The sequence below is a fragment of the Microtus ochrogaster genome, chromosome 5 (genome assembly GCF_000317375.1).
Source record: "Microtus ochrogaster isolate Prairie Vole_2 chromosome 5, MicOch1.0, whole genome shotgun sequence".
NCBI classification, from domain to species: domain Eukaryota; kingdom Metazoa; phylum Chordata; class Mammalia; order Rodentia; family Cricetidae; genus Microtus; species Microtus ochrogaster.
In genome coordinates this window covers 34786776-34804482 of record NC_022012.1, presented here as the reverse complement: position 1 = coordinate 34804482, position 17707 = coordinate 34786776, and the positions used below count along the sequence as shown (strand labels likewise).

The following is a 17707-nucleotide window of genomic DNA, read 5'->3' as shown; positions in this document are numbered from 1 at the left end:
AACATATTTTTTATTTTTGAGTACCATTACACCATCTCCCCCTCCCTTTTCTCTTCCCTAACCCTTTGCCTCACCCCCCACTGTCTCTCATGACCTCTGTTTTCATCAGCTGTTACAGTGTGCATTTGTCTTTCTGAATCCTTAAGTACCATCTGTCCCGTTTGTACAGTGCTACCTGTATGGATGGTTTCAGGCTGACCCTTTAGTATTGGACAGCCATCGGAGACGCTCTTCCCTGGAGAAAACCACTCTCCCATTCTCAACACTGCCCAGTGGCCCACAGTTCCTTATGTAGGGTTGAGGCTTCGTGGGCTTCCCCATCCCACTCCACCATCATGTCTGCTGGTGCCATCTTCGTTCTGCTCATGTTTAGCCCATCATGTTTGTGAGGCTTTATCTTCTGATATTCCTAGGAGACACACTCTTGTAGCAAACTCCCTGGACCTCTGTTTCTTCCCATCTTTCAGCTCCCTCTTTCTCAAGATTCACCTGAACGTTTGGTGTGGGATGTAGGTTAGGGTTCTGTATATGGATCTTTTGGGACTGAGCTCCACAATTCTGCCTCTGATTAGTTGTGGTCTTCTGTAATGTGTTTCAGCTGTTGCAAAGAGAAGTTTCCTTGGTAAAGGATGATGACCATACTTGTGTGGGGTTTAAGGATGAATATTTAGCATGTAGTTGGGGATTGTACTGGTTTAGTAAAGTTGCAGGATCTTCCCCCCAAGATCTGTGACTTCACTAACCCCAGGTAGTTGGCTAGGTTTCTGATACCAGGCATGATTTTGCTCACACTGAGCAGGTCTTAAGACCAGCTAGAGTGCTGTTGGTTATCATGGCACTAGTACACCATTAGGGTTTTCTTGCCATGGTTAGCATCATTGTGGTTACAGACATTAAGAGCTCAGTAGGACTTTTGGTTGCTTCCCTCCTTTGGAAGCTTGCACATCGTGCTCTGCCTTGTGATTTTTGTCACAGCTTGTTGTGTGGTTCATTCTTTTCCACTGACGATCTAGTGAAACTTCCTTCATCTTCGTTTCACTTCATCCCTAAGGTTTACAACAAGACAATCACTTAAAGATTCGGGTCGAGCCCGGCTTATTTGAATGGACAAAGTGGGTTGCTGGGAACACATTACCGGCGTGGATACCTCCATCGGAGTTAGCTGCGGCCAACCTCAGTGTTGATACAACCTACAGGTAACTTCCTAACTTGCTGTCTCCCTGGTACCCTGTGTCCTGCACTGTTACCGTGCCACGTTCATCAAGCAGATGATGGATCTCACAAGACCTCCATAGAATTGTTTATAGTGGTAGAAATCAAGCTCCAATTTTAGAAACCAGGACTTGGGGAAGTCCAGTGTTCCCTTGTATTTAATTATATTTATTATATCTGCATCAGGGTAGCAGTAATGACATAGCGTATTTTAGGAAAGCACACAAAGTGAGGATAGAACAGCTCAGTGGATGTGGGACACGACATCCATTTCTACCTTAGACCTTCCAAATCACTTACTTATTTATCCTTTTGAGTCAGGGTCTCATTATTGGAAGGCCTGATTTTCCTGAGTGTCTCCCAAGGGCTGTGACTACAGGCACGGGCTGCCATATCTGCCTTCCACTGGATTTTTAATTCTCCTATGGTCATTTGTTATTCTTATGATCTTGGAAAGGGAAAGCAACTGAGATGTGTGTGTGTGTGTGCATGCACACAGACATACAAGCACTCTGCTGAACCACGTTCCCAGCCCAGAAAGCCATTTTTATGTATATGACAGTCCAAATGGCTTGCCTATGGTAAAACGTCTTGTGACCATGTGTGGAAATAATAACGATGACATCACTGTGTTAAAAAAAATTGACATCTATTAATATTTCTCTGTGTCTCCGGTTCTGTGTGTTCTGCCTAGTAGCCATCTAGTCCTGTTTATTGCTCTTTCCATTAGACCATTCTCTGTGCTAGGATTAAACCATTAGACCATTCTCTGTGCTAGAATGTTTTCAATGCCCCCAGGTGAACAGTCTGCATGCCTGGTAAAGAATTAGCCAATAGTAATACAGTGGCAGTACCAATCAAAAGCCCACCCAATGCTTTGAGGGAAGACCAGAAATCACAACCATTTCAGTAGCAAGTGAAATTCCTCTTTCTTAGGGCAGAATTTGGCAGAGTGACTGACCATTCTGCATAGAATTGTCTTCCCTGTGCTCTCTGTTGGCCTCTTACTGTGGATAATCCATTGGGTTCCTGGACAAGGTGGAAGAGAATCTCCTTCTCCATATCCCTTCTTCTGCTCTGTGTGTAGGAACTGAGATAGCGCAGTTGCTCAGCTCTGTCTAAAGGGAATTAGCTTTCCTCCGACATCCCATTAAATTGCACTCATCACTCGTCCACCTCACATGTTCTTCTGGCCACTCTCTGGCTATTGTTTCTCTCTTCCTGGGGGGAAATAGCAGTAGACTATTGTCCCTGTGCCAATGCCTTCACCTTTCTGCCTGGGAACGAGGTCAGGTTGCGGCTGACACTAGTGAAATAGCTCTCCCCTCTCCACCCAGCCCCATCCGAGTCCTCGTGGGTGGCTGGGCTTTAGTTTCCTCTGAGCATGTGTCCACGCTGTTTCCCAGGATGACCTACAGAGTTCTACAGATGTGTTCCCGCTGAGCTTTTCACTGCACTCCAGATGTGCACCCAGGCCACACACCCACCAGCTGTGCAGGCAGGATGAATCTTGGGAATTGCTAGATCAAGACATGGTCCTTATTCTAGGTTTTCTTTTCCATTTTAAAATTGAGTGTCACATTTTCTGCAAATTTTGAATAGGAATAGGAAGCCTCTGATTCCACGAATAAGTTGAGAAAACCAAAAGTAAAATTTGAGAGGCAGTATGGTAGAATTGACCACTGTCATGAATGGCACCAAGTGAATAGGCCGGCAGTTTTCAACTTGTGGTTGAGAATCCTTTGAGGGGTCAAACAACCTTTCACAGGGTCTGCTAAGACCATTAGAAAACACAGATATTTACATTATGATTCATAACAGTGGCAAAATTGCATTGATGAAGTAGCAACAAAAATAATTTTATGGTTGGAGGTCACCACAACACGAGGATCTGTGTTAAATGGTCACAGCGTTAGGAAGGGGCAGAAGCACTGCAAAAGACCGTTGGAGCAAGTAAATGAAGCTCAAATGGTGACTCAGAAACACTCCCAGGAGTCAATATAATCAGAGCCAAGCATGCTCCGCTTGCAGAGCCTGGCCTCCAGGGCTGAGTGGTTATGGGCTCTCGCAGAAAAACTGTGCTTGGTTCCCATCACCCACGTGACTGTTCACCACTGTCTGTAACTCCATTTCCAGGCAAGCTGATGCCTATTCTAACCACATCATGCTCCTGTACATACATGGTACACTTCTATGCACTCGGAAGAGAAGGGCTGGAAGCAAAGTGAGGAAACCATACGAGGCCAGTACCTCATAGCTAGGCAGCATCCACAGGTAGCAGCAGCAGCCTGTGGGATGCTGGGTGTAGAAAGCAGGCAAGGGAGCTGGGCCAAGAATACAAGAGATAAAAACAAATACAAAATATTCTTCCCACTGGGAAACACTTAGAGCAGAATACAGGGCCCTGACATTTTGGTTGTTGTGGGAGGGCCAGGGAGGACAGAGGACTGAAGCAGGTCATGGATGTGGGGTGCCAGCGGGCTGAGCTTTGAGTGCAGCTCAGGGCAAAGCCTGCACTACAGATTGAACCAGTACAGGTTGGAGAAGAGGGTAGCCATGGGAGAATGCTGGGAGAACCACCAGGGAACCCTTCAAGTTCCAGGTACAGTAAGTGGTTGGAAGCTGACCTAACTCTAAAGGTGACACAGGGCCTTGTAGATATAGTTAGCAGTGTGATAGATAGGTCCTGCTCATAGGAGAAACTTGGACTCTGCCTCATGTCCGTCAGGACATCCTTCAAGATGCTGGGAGAAACCAAAGGCAAGAACAGATGGAGAGCTAGGTCCTAAGATACCATTTTTCGTTTACACAGATCTCAAATATGACAGTGTGGTCTCACCCACAGAGTGACTCCCTGACCAGACATCGTGGCCTTTTGTTACACCATGGGGGTGGGGGGAGGAGCTCCTGGGAGACAGGATAACATCACTCACGGTGGAACTGCGCCAGAGGTGGGCGTGGACAAAAAAGGCCAGAAAGAGGAATATCCTCCAGAACAAAGATGTCCGTCCCTTAGTGGTGGTGACTCTTGCCTCTCTGTGTCCTCTGGGAAAGAGTCGGGTGGTGGGCATCAGGAAGCTTCCTTCTGGGAGAAGAGGACCTGTTGAGTGAAGATGAGGAAAAGCAAGTTCCCTCTGAACACAGCAGTGTTGGCTTTCCTGATAATAAAATAGAGCACCAGATAGACAGACAGGCTTTCGGGGTTGTTTGTTTGTTTGTTAATTGGTTGGTTGACCAATTATTTACGTGTTTGGTTGGCTGGTTGGTTGGTTGTTTGGTCTGTTTGCTGTGTTACCCAGGCTGGCCTTTAGTTTCCATTAGCCGTTCTCCCGCCTTAGCCCCGTGAGTGCAGAAATTTCATTTTGTGCCAGCATGCCCAGCTGTGATGGGTGATCTCGAAGAGAACACTATCGGAAGTTGTCCTGTGTAAGAGGCTCCGTTCGCAGGACACATCCAAGACTCAGCTTCAAATCCCAGCTCTGAGAATAGTTAAAGACACGGCGTGTCAGCTGTCACCTCAGAGCCAGTTTGTCACCTAGAGACTTAGAATTTATGCAAGTGTTGCTGGGAAGGCCCCACTGGAAGCATGCAGGCGGTGTGGTTTCAGAGAGCCCTGGCGCACGGGGGTCTGAGTAAATATTTTCTGGACTAATTTTAACTAGTAGTTATTTCAAAGTTATAATCAAGATGCCTTGTGAAGTTAGCTCAACATCTCCTGTACCAGCACAACACCACAATTCAACAATTAAAGACACAAGAAAATGGAAAAGGCATAGGACATAGATAAGACAAATACTTCATGGACCAAAAACTCCATAAAATGACAGAGGGGTAAACAGACCCCTCCCCATGGGCATGGGTGACTGGTCACCATGGTGAATACTTTGATTCCCCTATCAAATGCCCTTGTAGGTTGGGTCTCACAGTTATGGTTTCCCTCTATAGCATCCCCACCTGGTCCACACAGGGAGCTTCTCAAGTGGAGAAATGAATTCATCTTTATGTCTCTCGGGCTTTTCCTGGCACTGGGTGCATGGTTTAAAATAAGATGCAAAGAGGAGAAAAGTGGCTGATGGGAATTTCATTGGCTCACAAATAGATGGACAGCACATCCGTTTTTCTGAGCGTTCCTTGCAGCTCATTGTGCATAAAGCCGCCAAGGAAAGTTCGAGCCCTCCCAGTAATCTATACAGAGGGACCAGTCTCCACCTTACTCCCCCTAAGCCAGATGGTTAGGACCCTCGGTGACCAGTGGTGCCACAAAAAGTATGCAGTCTGCTTAAGTGTGTCCCTGTGGGTAAGACAGTCACAGAATGCCTCCCTTTTCCATTGAGTCACTGTGCGTGACACCATAACTTTTAAGTCTCAGCATCTGCCTGACAGAAAGTCTCTGCCCTACACCCCTTTCTTTCCTGAGAAACGAGGAAACAGAAACACGGGATCTTCCAAAAGATCTGGAAGTATAGATAGTTGATGTCATGTTCCTTTATCTCGGGATCAAAACGTCAGAATGTTTCCTCTCCTTTGTTTGCTTTTCTGTTGTAGACCTCACATCCCAGTCAGCAAATTAGTGATTTCCGAATCCTATGACACCTACATCAGCAGAAGTTTCCAAGTGACGAAGGAGATAATAAGCGAATGTAAAAGCAAAGGTAGGTGGTGTTGCTTGGGACCCCATTGCACACGTGGGCATCACTCCTTTGCCATTTATGGGCTGTTCGGGGTGTTTTGAATTTGCTTTTTCCAATTTAGTAGGAAAGACAAATATTCCCAGGCTCTCTTGTCGAGCCTTTCATGTTCAGTTTGCGATAGCCTGTGAGCATGTAACATGAGTGATGCACAGGGACCCGGTAGATGGCGTTACTACATTGTTAGCTGGGCTCTGCAATGTATCCTATGGGGAGAATGCCCAGTTAGAATTTCCAGAAGTTCTATAGAATAATACCATCTCCCTGCAGTGATCCAGGATGAGGACTGCTGTGTAGACACAAAACTCATCCACAGAAATGCATGCACTGCTTGCCTCTTGGAGACTGGTCTCAGGTTCAGGATATGAATGACAGCAATAGCTGTTACAGCCCATCTTTTAAAGCGAAAAGCCACAGACACAAGGCCGGCAACCTGAAGGTTGTTTTCCAACTTATTGGATTGGCTTATTCAAAGGGTTACTAGCAGTGACTGGTCTATTCCAGGGCAAGAGAATAGCTGCGTGGTCAGGTGAGATAAGGGGGAGCATCTGTGGGCCATCCTGACATTGTTCCAGTGACTAAATCAATACATCAGGAACTGAGTTAACATCTTTGGCTTGTCTTTGCCTCAATTCCCAGAATGGAGTTATGTTTGAAGATTATTCATAAGGACACAGGAGGATGAGCAGTCTAGCATGTGTGTGTGTGTGGGGGGGGGGGTGACTGTCCTGTTTCCAAATGTTAAGAGGCTTCAGACAATGTCTTTAGAGCTGAGAGGCCTCAGAAATGCATTTAGAGTCTTTCAGAATAAGCCTCTGTGTGTGATTTATTTGGTAGATGTATGGTGAGCCCCTCAAAAGGGGTAAAACATCACACAACACAGGGAGCCTGCAGACAGAAAACAATAAGCTTGTGTGTCAGTTGTGCTGATGGTTACATATCCATGTGAGAGCGTCACCAAACACTGTATGCTCACACCCAAAACAGTGCTGATGAGCCTGGTGAGATCAGAATCGTGACTTGTACCCACATCTCTTTCTATGCTTTTGATGGTAAAACATTACATCGTGAAGCATGGAATTACGGGGGAGGCTGGGTAGAGACATGAACCTCCTTACTCCCATGATGTGTGGGGGTATGACTTCTTATAAATCTGTGATTCTACTTTTTCCTTTGGAAAAAAATTTTCAGTTCTTTTTAAATTATCACACAGGATATTAGATACTATTATGGTGTACGAGGTATTAGATATTATTGTGAATATTTTCAAAAGAAGTGTCTTTTGGTAGAGTCTCCACCCCCCAAATTTGTCTATTCCTTTGCAATGTCCAGGGCATTGTGCACTCCAGAAATGTCTACCGCTGAAATCTATCCCTAGATTTCTTTAAAATTTTTAATTTGCTTATAATAATCATACCTATTTGTAGCACGCACTGTGATTTCAGTATATGTATATGTGGTGAACAGTGATTGAGCCGGTCGGGATAATGAGCCTGTCTCATTTCCTAGGAAATAACATTCTGATTGTGGCCCATGCATCTTCCCTCGAAGCCTGTACCTGCCAACTCCAAGGCCTGTCCCCACAGAACTCCAAGGACTTCGTCCAAATGGTCCGGAAGGTAATCCGCTCCTGCATTCATGGGGCCGGTGGTACTTTGCATTTCTGTAACTGCTTGGTGACCAGCTGATAGCTAATTTCCCTGACGCAGAATTTTTCACTGAGCTGGGAAGACTCGTTAACTGATTCACTCAGCCAAGATGTGTGCAAGTGGAATTCTGTAGGGTATTTGATTAGGACCATGTAAGAGGAAAAGGTTTAGTGGAGGATGCTAAGAACTGTAAGCAGAGGCAAGTATCAGTGCAACAGAGAACTTAGCCTGGAGAGCAGGGAAAACAGCATGTGAGAACAACCAGGCTAAAGAGCAGCTCCGGACCAACGGAGTTACCCTCTGGTCTGGATTCTTCCTTTTGCCTGTATTTTCCATCAGCCACATCCCCCCCCCCCCACCCATGCCGCTTCATGCGAGGATGCTATCTCCGTTCCCTTCGAACAGAGTTCAAACTCAATCACAATTTTCTTATTTATATATATAAAAAAAATGTTTCCTCAGGTATGCATCCATCCCATCAGTCTGTAATCTACTGGGGCAGATTATGGCTTCTTGCTTATGGCTGGATACTGAACACAAAAATAAGCTCTGAGTTGCCTCGACAGCCCGTGGTTTCTTCTCTGAATGTCACAAGTGCTCGTGCAGGATTCCCCAAAGAAGATCAAACAAAGTTGATGCTTTTTTTTCTTTTTTCTTTTGTTGATTTTTTTTTCAAGACAAGGTTTCTTTGTGTAACCCTGTCTGTCCTGAACTAGCTCTATAAAGTAGGCTGACCTCCATCCCACAGAGATCAGCCTGCCTCTACCTCCTGAGTGTTGAGATTAAAGGTGACACATTTTTTAAGTTGAATGATCAGCTAGGTGTGTCTGTAATCCCAGTCCTTGGGAAGTAGATCCCAGATGATCAGGACTTCAAGGTCATTCTTAACTGCATAATGAGTTCAAAGCCAGTCTGGACTACATGAGACCCTAACTCAAAAAACTTGAATATTATTTCCCATTATGGCCAAATAGAAAATGAGAAATTCTTGGTATGCCTTTTAAACTTGATGTACAATTTGGAGTTTAATCCTTGGTACAATTGCATTACTCTAATCTCTTCCCAACCCTGAGGTCAACTGAGGTCTGAAAATACAGATTATACAGTAAGATATCAGCAGGGTGGAGGTGAGCACATTCACATAATCAATATTATAGTATGTTGTTAAAACAGTTCTGTTTATTTATTATTGATGTTGGTCTTACTCTGTCTAATTTATAGATTAAACCTTATCATAGGTGTGTAAATATAGGGGAAAAAACATACACAGGGTTTGATACCGTCCAAGTTTCAGTCATCCACTCAGAATCTGGAGTGCATCCCTGTGGTTAAGGGTAGCATCATGCATGCTTCTGTTCTCTCCTCCCATGCTATTAGCCAGCAATCTGTAATCATGAAGTAGGGGTGCTCACTGTTGACCAGATCCTGCTGATCAGTAACTCACACTGTTGCCTTAGATTTGCCAGTCCCATCCATTTAGGACTGTTTGTTGACTTGAAAGGTTTTTCTTCCATTTCTGCCACTGTGCCCTGGAAACACTTGAGAGTTTGTGTCAACACGAGGGTGAAGGCATTAACTCTTGTTCTTCTGCTCTCTCCTTTCCTTGCTGCTCTGACTGCAGATCCCATACCTAGGCTTTTGTTCCTGTGAAGAATTGGGAGAAACTGGAATATGGCAGCTGACAGACCCGCCCATTCTTCCCCTTACCCATGGACCCACTGGGGGCTTCAACTGGAGAGAGACCTTGCTGCAGGAATAAGCTGCCTGTGCAACGGGAAGAACCGGCCTGTTGCAGATGAGTCGTCAGGATGTCCAGGAGCAGAGGGAAAGCCCATACTGCATTTGATGTGGACAGCTCAGAATCATTTCGCCTATTTCTTTTCGTGCTTAGGGGGTCTTACAGTGAGACTGTGTGTGTCAGTGAGAGAAAGGTATGATTCAGGAGGAGAACAAAATCCATCTTCTCTGGACTTGCCTAGCTAGCATGGCTTTGAAGAATTGTCTTCCTAAACCGGGCACCTGCTGCAGCAGAGACTACCACCCTTCTTCAGGCTGTGCATGGCTAAAGAGCTTCACTCTTCTCCCAGAGGGCTGCCCCTACCCTCAAGAGACGTGCAAGAGGAAGAAGGACTGTGTCTCGAATCCAACCGGGGATGGCATTGTCTTTTGTATTCCATTTGCAAGTTAGGCAAAGCCATGTTGCGGAGTGCTTTGGTGGCTACTAGAAACCGTAAGACTAGTCCTAGGGTCGTATAGCAGCTCCCACCCCCAGCAGGCTCCATTCGCTAATGTGCAAGGCACGTGCTTAAAGACTCCACCATTCAGCCTGGTCCTTCATGCTTCTATCTGTGAAATGGGGAGAGAAGCACATTTGCTCTCCAAAGCACTTTGAGATACTCAGGGGGACATAAAGAAAATGTGTGATGTATTGAATGAGGTACGGTGACTTGCAGAATATTAATCAAGTTGAAACTACCCCTGTGGTGACCCCATGAACTGTGAAAGCTCTAAGCCAGTCTGAATCAAGATCTGTCTTCCCACCAGGCTCTGGACTGTGTCAAGCAGTTAAGGAGATCGACATCTGGACAGATGTTTGTCTGATTCATTATTTGGATCAGCAAGAAACTCCTGTACGATATGGATATTTGTAGAAGGTTTGCCGATGGTCAAGTTGTACACATACAGTCTGTGTCAACTGTGGCAGAATATCCATAGGCGAAACCAGTTCTAGGTTATTTAAGGAAGCCAGGGGACTGACTTGAATGATGACAGTCACAACTGCACTGTTCCTTTTGCTGTCCTCTTTATTTGCTTCTCTGTGACAATTTAAAACAGACGGGAGGAAGGGCTGCTTGAAGGGAGTGGAGAGTCGCAGCCTGCCTGTGACTCTCATCACGCCTACTTCATGTATTTAGAGAGAGAGTGTGTGTATTTAAAAGAAGAATAAATGACAATCAAGCCTAAACATCACTTATCAATGTCTTTTTTTTTTTTTTTTTTTTAATTCGAGACAGGGTTTCTCTGTGGCTTAGGGCCCTTTCAGGTAAGACGTGTGCCAGGCTGGTCTCGAACTCACAGAGATCCGCCTGCCTCTGCCTCCCGAGTGCTGGGATTAAAGGCGTGCACCACCACCGCCCAGCTCAATGTCTATTTAATTGTGTGAATAGCCACTAGGGCCACAGACAGTAGCCTGGTGTGATTTCATTCACGTTGTCCCCAGTAAGATGCTTAGAGAAAATATGTCGTCAGCTTCACATTTTGATAGATAAACTGTGATTCTTGCCAGTACGGAAAGAACAAGGGCCCAGCTTCTGGCATGGATGTAACCCTACGGTGACGCATGAATTATGTTGTAACCTTAAAATACCTTGGAGGAAAGACTCTGATTAAAAGTCTCAAAGGAGAAGTCACAGTGCAGCCACTGTGATGTCCCAGTCACTCATTCTTCTGGTGTTTGCAGTGGCGTGAACCCACTGTTCACTCGGATCCCGATGGTTCAGCTCCCCAGATTGGGCGCTCCCACTAAATCGTCAGATTTCCTTGACTCTATAAAGAATGCCATGGACAGTGTCTGTGTTTCTGAAAAACAGTTCCTCCCAGCTTCTCCCCCATCTCTCTCAGTTATCTTGGTCTTAAGCATCTAGGTAAATGAGTTCTCTTGATCAGACCATGTCCCATTGTCCTTAATCCACTATTCCTGGGCGATTTCAACAGAATCATAGAAGACAGAACCTGAAGAAAGTTTCTGAAGAACTTAAGTGGAAAACTCCTGAGTACAGAAAAGTTTAATTACCCAGATTGTTTATCAGAATGGCTGGGTGATCTGTATTCAATTAACATGTAATTGCACTCTTACCTATGTAAAATATTAAATATCGGCTCCAGCTGAGCAATCCGTCGAATGTGCGTGTAAAGAGACATGTGTTGTATCAGGTTTCATATGGGTACAAAGGTTCTAGATGGACAGCAGACCCTGAGTTGAGGCGAGTTTTTTCTGATCTGCGGCTCGTGTTTATTAGCTCAGATGATATTTGGGAGAAGGAATGAGTCGGGGACAGACAGGGCAGAAAAAAAGAACTTTTCAGCCCCGCCCCTTTTGGATAAATGTTGGAAAGCTATCTGATATCTGAAATACAGCAAGGGAGATGAAAGTAAGAAAAGGGTTTGCTAGGGTATTACTTGTCTGAACAGCGTCCTGCTTTCACAAGTGTGCACATGTTCCAGTATCGTTCCTAGGTAGGGCTCTGTCCCTGTGATGTCCTCTGTGGACTGACGGGGACCCTTGGTGCATGTTAATGGACACACGGGGGCCCTCCTTTTCCCAGGCTCTCCTCACCAGCGCTGCTTGGCTGTGAGGAGCCCTTTGCTTCACCCCAGGGTGACAATAGCTTTCAGATAAATGTGTCTTTCCCTTTGCATTCAGATTCATGCAATCCGAATGGCTGATTAAGTAGCCATCTGATGGCTGAGAGAGGCGGTTGTTTTTTTTACCCTGTCATGAAAGGCCTGGGAGACTTTCTACTTCTTGTTTTAATTATATTTTAACCAAAGAATTATTTTTAAAGTAACCTTATATTTGAAAGATGAGTTTGCAATAAATAAATTAATTAATTAAAAGTGTGCCTTCTGGAGCCATGTGGGTTTGGTAAGTTGTTGTTGATCATTCTCTTGCCAGTTTTGTTTGAAATACTTGTAGATGGTCTTCCTGCCGTGTGCAACACTGCCCTGGGCGTGTCTTTTCCTCTCCACAAACTGTATTCCTGCAAGAATGGAGTCTCTTATTCCAGTTTTCTAATGTCATGGAGAACTCAGTGAACACCAGGGAGAGGAGTTTCTATCTCACTGCCTTTATAGAAAAGTTTGCCTCTGTGCTCCAAGAACGGCGTTCCTCTGTCACCTAGGTGCTGGCTTGGATTTCACAGCATTGATGAATTGCTCTTTCCCGAATCTACGCTCAGTATGCTCATGTGTCAGAATACAGATGAGCCTTCCCCTAAGCAGCACAAGGTCGGCACAGTCAACTGTACCAAATTTGCCCAAGGTTGGATAATGGGACTCCTGGAGATTTGCATTTAAACTGTGATCAGGCACATGCCAAGTGAGGGGGTGGGGGAAGAAGGGTCTAGACTGGCAAGGAGGGCAGGGGACAGCCTGACCTAAGCATCTGTTTAGGTGAACGTCCATGTTACAAGTGATGGGGATGGTGTTGCTAGGCAAGTTCTTTTCATCTTTAAACACACGACTAAAATGGATTTGCTTTTGTAACACTTCACCATTGATTTCTGTGGGAACGTGACCACAGGCATTGCCTCTCGACACAAAACAAAGTAACTGGACTGTTACATATGTAGAGTTTTAGGTTTGCTGTGTGTAGGTTGAAAATTAGAGTCATTAGTAGTCAAACAATAAACAGTCCATTCTCTCAGATTTTTCCTGGTACTCCTTAACCGCCATTACTTGCACAGAAACTTTGCAGCTGTTCGGCTATTGGTGGACTCCATAGGAGATACATGTGTGTAATGGAAACAATGTATATGGTTCTTTAGTTGCCACGGAGATGAGAAGAGCATCCCAAAGCCTTTGAGTTATACCTATGCCATCTGAACCTGCTACATTGGGAAGGCATGTCCATTTCTTTCTCACTTACAAGACTTTTGTATCACTTCTTTTCTATGTGATCCCAGTGTATTTATTGGGGGGGGGGTTGTAATTACGAAAATAGAGAGAAAACCACGCCTCGCTGTACCACCAAATTTCTTGTACCCCAAATTTCTTGTACCCTACCCGCTGCATTTGTGCTTGCTGGCTGAGAAGCTGATCTTCCTGATAGAGCTGTGGCAGCATCGTGATCAGTTCACCGCATTCCAGGACCTTATCCACTGGGGTGGTCCATAGATGATGTAATAAAAAGAAGCTGTGTCCTCAGTTGGTCCAGAACAACTGCAAATCAAATCCTGAGTGTGGTGTGGTCTCTTTCTGTCATGTCTTGGGATGGAACTGTGGTCACTGTGACTGTGCCGCCATCCATTAAGAGTCTGACTCTTTTGCGGGGCAGTGGTGGCACACGCCTTTAGTTTCAACTCTCGAGAGGCAGAGGCAGGTAGATCTCTATGAGTTCTAGGCCAGCCTGGTCTACAGAGTGAGTTCCAGGACAGGCCCCAAAGCTACAGGGAAACCCTGTCTCAGGGTGGGGTGAGGTGGGGAGTTGTGGCTCTTCCAACAGAGAGTCGGAGGGATGCTCACTGCTGATTGAAAGGGGAACCCTTTTGCAGCTCTGTGGACCTCAGGTCCTTTCTGGCAAGGCATCCAGATGGAGAGGTGAGAACCCAGTAGTCACTGAAAGAGCATGCTCCATGAAGCCTCCAGTTTATCCTCAACAAACTGGAGGGAACACACAATACCTTTCCAGCGACAGATCAAGGCCAAGGCTCCTGTGGCAAAAACAAGAGAAAAGTAGACAGGTTTGACTTTTATATAGCATGGGACACCTCATAAGGAAATGAAGACCCACTGAAACCTAACCACAAACATGTATATAATCGGTTTTAATTATGTTTTTGACACAGAGACTTGCATAGTTCAAGCTAGCCTTGACCTGGTTTTATGGCGTTAAATTCCTGGTCCCCTATCTCCACTCACCAAGGCCAGGATTACAGACACACACCACCAAACAGGGATAAAGCTTAAGTGTTTTAATGCTGAGCTTGAGGGCAAATGGGGGTGGTGTGTGGAGAAACACGATAGAGCAAATGATATGGTCTAATTGCAACAAGTTGCCAGCAGCCATGTCGCTTTCTTGGTTTCTCCTTAATTTCCCTGTATCATCAGAGACAAGAAAGCCCCCTTCTCTCAGTTGTTGGAGTCATAGTCCTATCACAGGAGAGTTCTGGGTCCTGCTTGGGAGAGGGACTTGGAACATCCTTTGTAGGTTTTATGATCTGCTTTGGGAGAGAATGGAGTGACCTTCTTGCTGTCATTTTCAAACTCCATCTTACAATCCTCAGTGAAACCAAAGTGACAAGTGACATATTTGAGGGGGACATCTCTGAACCCCATTGGCATCATTCCCCATCAGTGACCACTTCAAGATGTACCAAGCATCAGCCACCGGGCAAAAATAGGAACAACATGCGAAGGGGGGCATAAATCTAGCTAAGGATACATTCTATACTCATAGGCTTCATTTCTAAATTTTATGTTAAGCTAATAAGATTTTAAAATAAGCCTTGAAAGCAAATTTATGCCCAGTACATGAATACAAATTTTCATTAGCACAGCCATCCACAACCCTGGTGGGGTCCATTTCCTGAGGATATATAACAGCTAATGTTGGAGCCTGCACAAAAGACGGGGTTATGTTTAGCCCTCCGGCTTGTTCTTAGCTCTTCTCCGCTTGAAAGAGTCCCAGACTCATTTTGCCCTTTTGTGATATATGCAAAAGCTGGCTGCACATCCCGAAGAAAAATCAGTCAGCGTGCTTTGCATCTGCTTAGGCTGGCATCAGCAAAATGTGGCGCTTCTCATTGGTATAGGTTCGGGTTGCTGTGTGCAGGGTTTGCTTTGTCCTTAGGTCAGGAACTTTTCCCCCCACCGAAACATCTTCCTCTCAAACAGAATACTGCATCTTCCAGAAATCCACACATGAATTCCAGATGGCTTGCTTCTTGCCAGGAAAAGATAGCCTGGTTATTTAGCTTTTGGTTGTCCCTGTGTTCTTGGGGAAGTCACAAGGTCTACCTATCCCTAGGGAAGAAGTCCAAGCTACTGAAGGCAGTGCTCCCAGGCCAGGGCCAAAGCTGGGCATGACACTGGCTCGGGTCGGTGGCTGCATGCCTCCAACTCAGCTCACCTATCCGTGAGCACAGTAATGATTCTTCCTTATGTCTCCCCTTTCTCCTCCCTTTCTTCTTCCTTTCTTATATTGCTCCTTTTTCACTTCCTCCCTTCTTTCTTTTGCTAGCATGCTTTGAAGAATCAAATGAGAAAGGGGTATGAAATACTTGATACCCTATGTCAATGATAACAAAATGCAATGTGCTAATACATAGATAACTGCTTTTCTAAGGCCAAGATAAAACTCATGGAATGTTCCACTTGCCCGGGAATGTGAGGGGTGAGGAATGAAAGCCTCATTCCTACGGATACTGCCTCTTTCTTTTCCCCGTGAGTGAGCTAGTGTAGAGAGGATGGTGAAAGCTGATGTGTTAGTTGGCTTCTGTGGGGATCTTCTTGTCATCCCTGTTGTTGAGGTTGGGGAGTTTGTTGGAGGCAGGCTCTCACCATATAGCCTAATCTGGCCTCAAACATGCTATCTCCCTGCTTCAGCTTTCTGTGTACCAATGTTGCAGGCAGGCACCACCACACATGGTTAAATTTTGCTTGCCTGATCCACCCCTTTTATGGGATGCAGCACAATTAAATTGTTTTCATTTGTTCTAGGTAATGATTTTGCAAGGCAAACTGGCCCGGTATTACAAAGTCATTGTGTGAAAGTAAGAGCACCATTGAGGTGGCCCAGTAGGGAAAATTCTGGACATGAAAGCCAGCCTGAGTTTTATCTCGAGAACTCACAGTTCAATTCTGCCCTCCCGAGGAACTGTGGCCATGCAGCCCTCCCTCACCTGTAATAATGATGCTGACAATTGTAACTATAATAAGCAGTAAGATAAATGTTCATTTTTGTTTAAAAGACAGTAAGATATAATGGACTCATTTGTCCTGCAGGATTTACTGAGTGAAATGTTCCTCGTAAGGTAGGGATCCTGAGCTGCAGCAGCAGAGGAGAAAACCAAGTGTTGGCCATTATGAAGTAGACACAGACAGTGAATACACAGTTTGGGTAGAAACTTTGAGTGGACCCATCGGCCACTGTCATGGAGAGTGACTTTGGAAGAGATGCGGGCCAGGAGATGCTCTCTTGGGTGGAATGCTCAGAAACAGAGACCCTGAGATGGTGACCATTGAGCAGACTGGCTGGTTACGGCAAAGGACTGTACAGGGAGTATTTGATGGAAGTTCCCAGCACAGACTTTAATAGTAAGAATGGCTCTGGTTTTACTCTTTGGTTTTGCAGAAGAGTTTGACAAATGCTAAGGCACAGCATAGGGAAGTGTGGGAGTGTTATCTGAAGCTCACAGAGTCTGGCACAAAAACAAGTTTCTCTGATAATAGATTCAGAGATGGCGCTGCCTAGGATTAGCTAAGTGACAGACAGCATTTATTGAACATTTGTATCTACAATGCCCTGACACACGCATCATTCATTTATTTGTTTGCTCACTAATTTACTTAGTGTGTATGTGTGTGTGTGCATGTGTGTGAATACATGTCCATGTGTGTTCAGGTATGTGCACGTTCTTGTAGAAGCCAGAGAGCAATGTTAGATTTTTCCTCAATCCCTCTTCACCTTATTTTTTATAATTTATTTAACTTTATTTTGTGTGCATTGTTGTGGAGGTGTCAGATACCCTAGAATTGGAGTTACAGACAGCTGCAAGCTGCCATGTAGGTGTTGGGAATTGAACCCGGGTCCTCTGGAAGAGCAGCCCATGCTCTTAACTGCTGAGCCATCTTTCCAGCCCCATCTTACTTTTCTTTCAGTGTGGATATGCATCTGTCTGTGTGAATGAGTGTCCATGCCCACAGAGGCTACAAGACATCATTGGCTTCCCTGGAATTGGAAAATGACTGAGCTACCTGATGTGGATGTCAGGAATTGAACTCCTGTCCTCTTCAGAAGCAGCCAGTACCCTTAAACATTCCAGACCATCCTCCAGCCACTCCACATTTTGTTTTTGACACAGATTCCCACGACATAATCCTCACTGGCTTGGAACTCTATTAGCCCAGGGTGGCCTCTAATGCATAGAGACTAGCGCGCCTCTCAAGTGCTGGAGTTAAAGAAATGTGCCACCATGTCTGTCCCCTCCACATTCACTTGTGACAGGATCTCTCAGTGAATCTGGAGCTCTCTGACTTGACTAACCTGGCTGGTCAGCAAGTCCCAGGGATCTTGTTTGCCTCCTTGGTGCAGGGTCTATGTCTAGCTGTTAAGTGCCTTCTGGGGATCAAACGCAGGTCCTCGAGCTTGTGGCATCAACCACCTTACCAACTGAGCCATCTCCTCAACACCTATGCACCTTCAGTCTCCTTGACAAC

General features: G+C 45.3%; 1 protein-coding gene across 2 annotated transcripts in view; it reads left to right on the top strand.

The window, feature by feature from the left end:
• The window catches only part of Ubash3b (ubiquitin associated and SH3 domain containing B), a 142975-nt gene extending 132453 nt beyond the window's left edge, over positions 1-10522 (top strand). For both annotated transcript variants that reach the window (XM_013346323.2, XM_026779228.1), the window contains exons 11-14: positions 1052-1196; positions 5758-5864; positions 7410-7519; positions 9171-10522. In XM_013346323.2, the coding sequence (XP_013201777.2) occupies positions 1052-1196; positions 5758-5864; positions 7410-7519; positions 9171-9308 (500 nt within the window). In that variant the 3' untranslated portion in view covers positions 9309-10522. The remainder of the gene's footprint in view (positions 1-1051; positions 1197-5757; positions 5865-7409; positions 7520-9170) is intronic.
• Positions 10523-17707: the final 7185 nt, after the last annotated feature.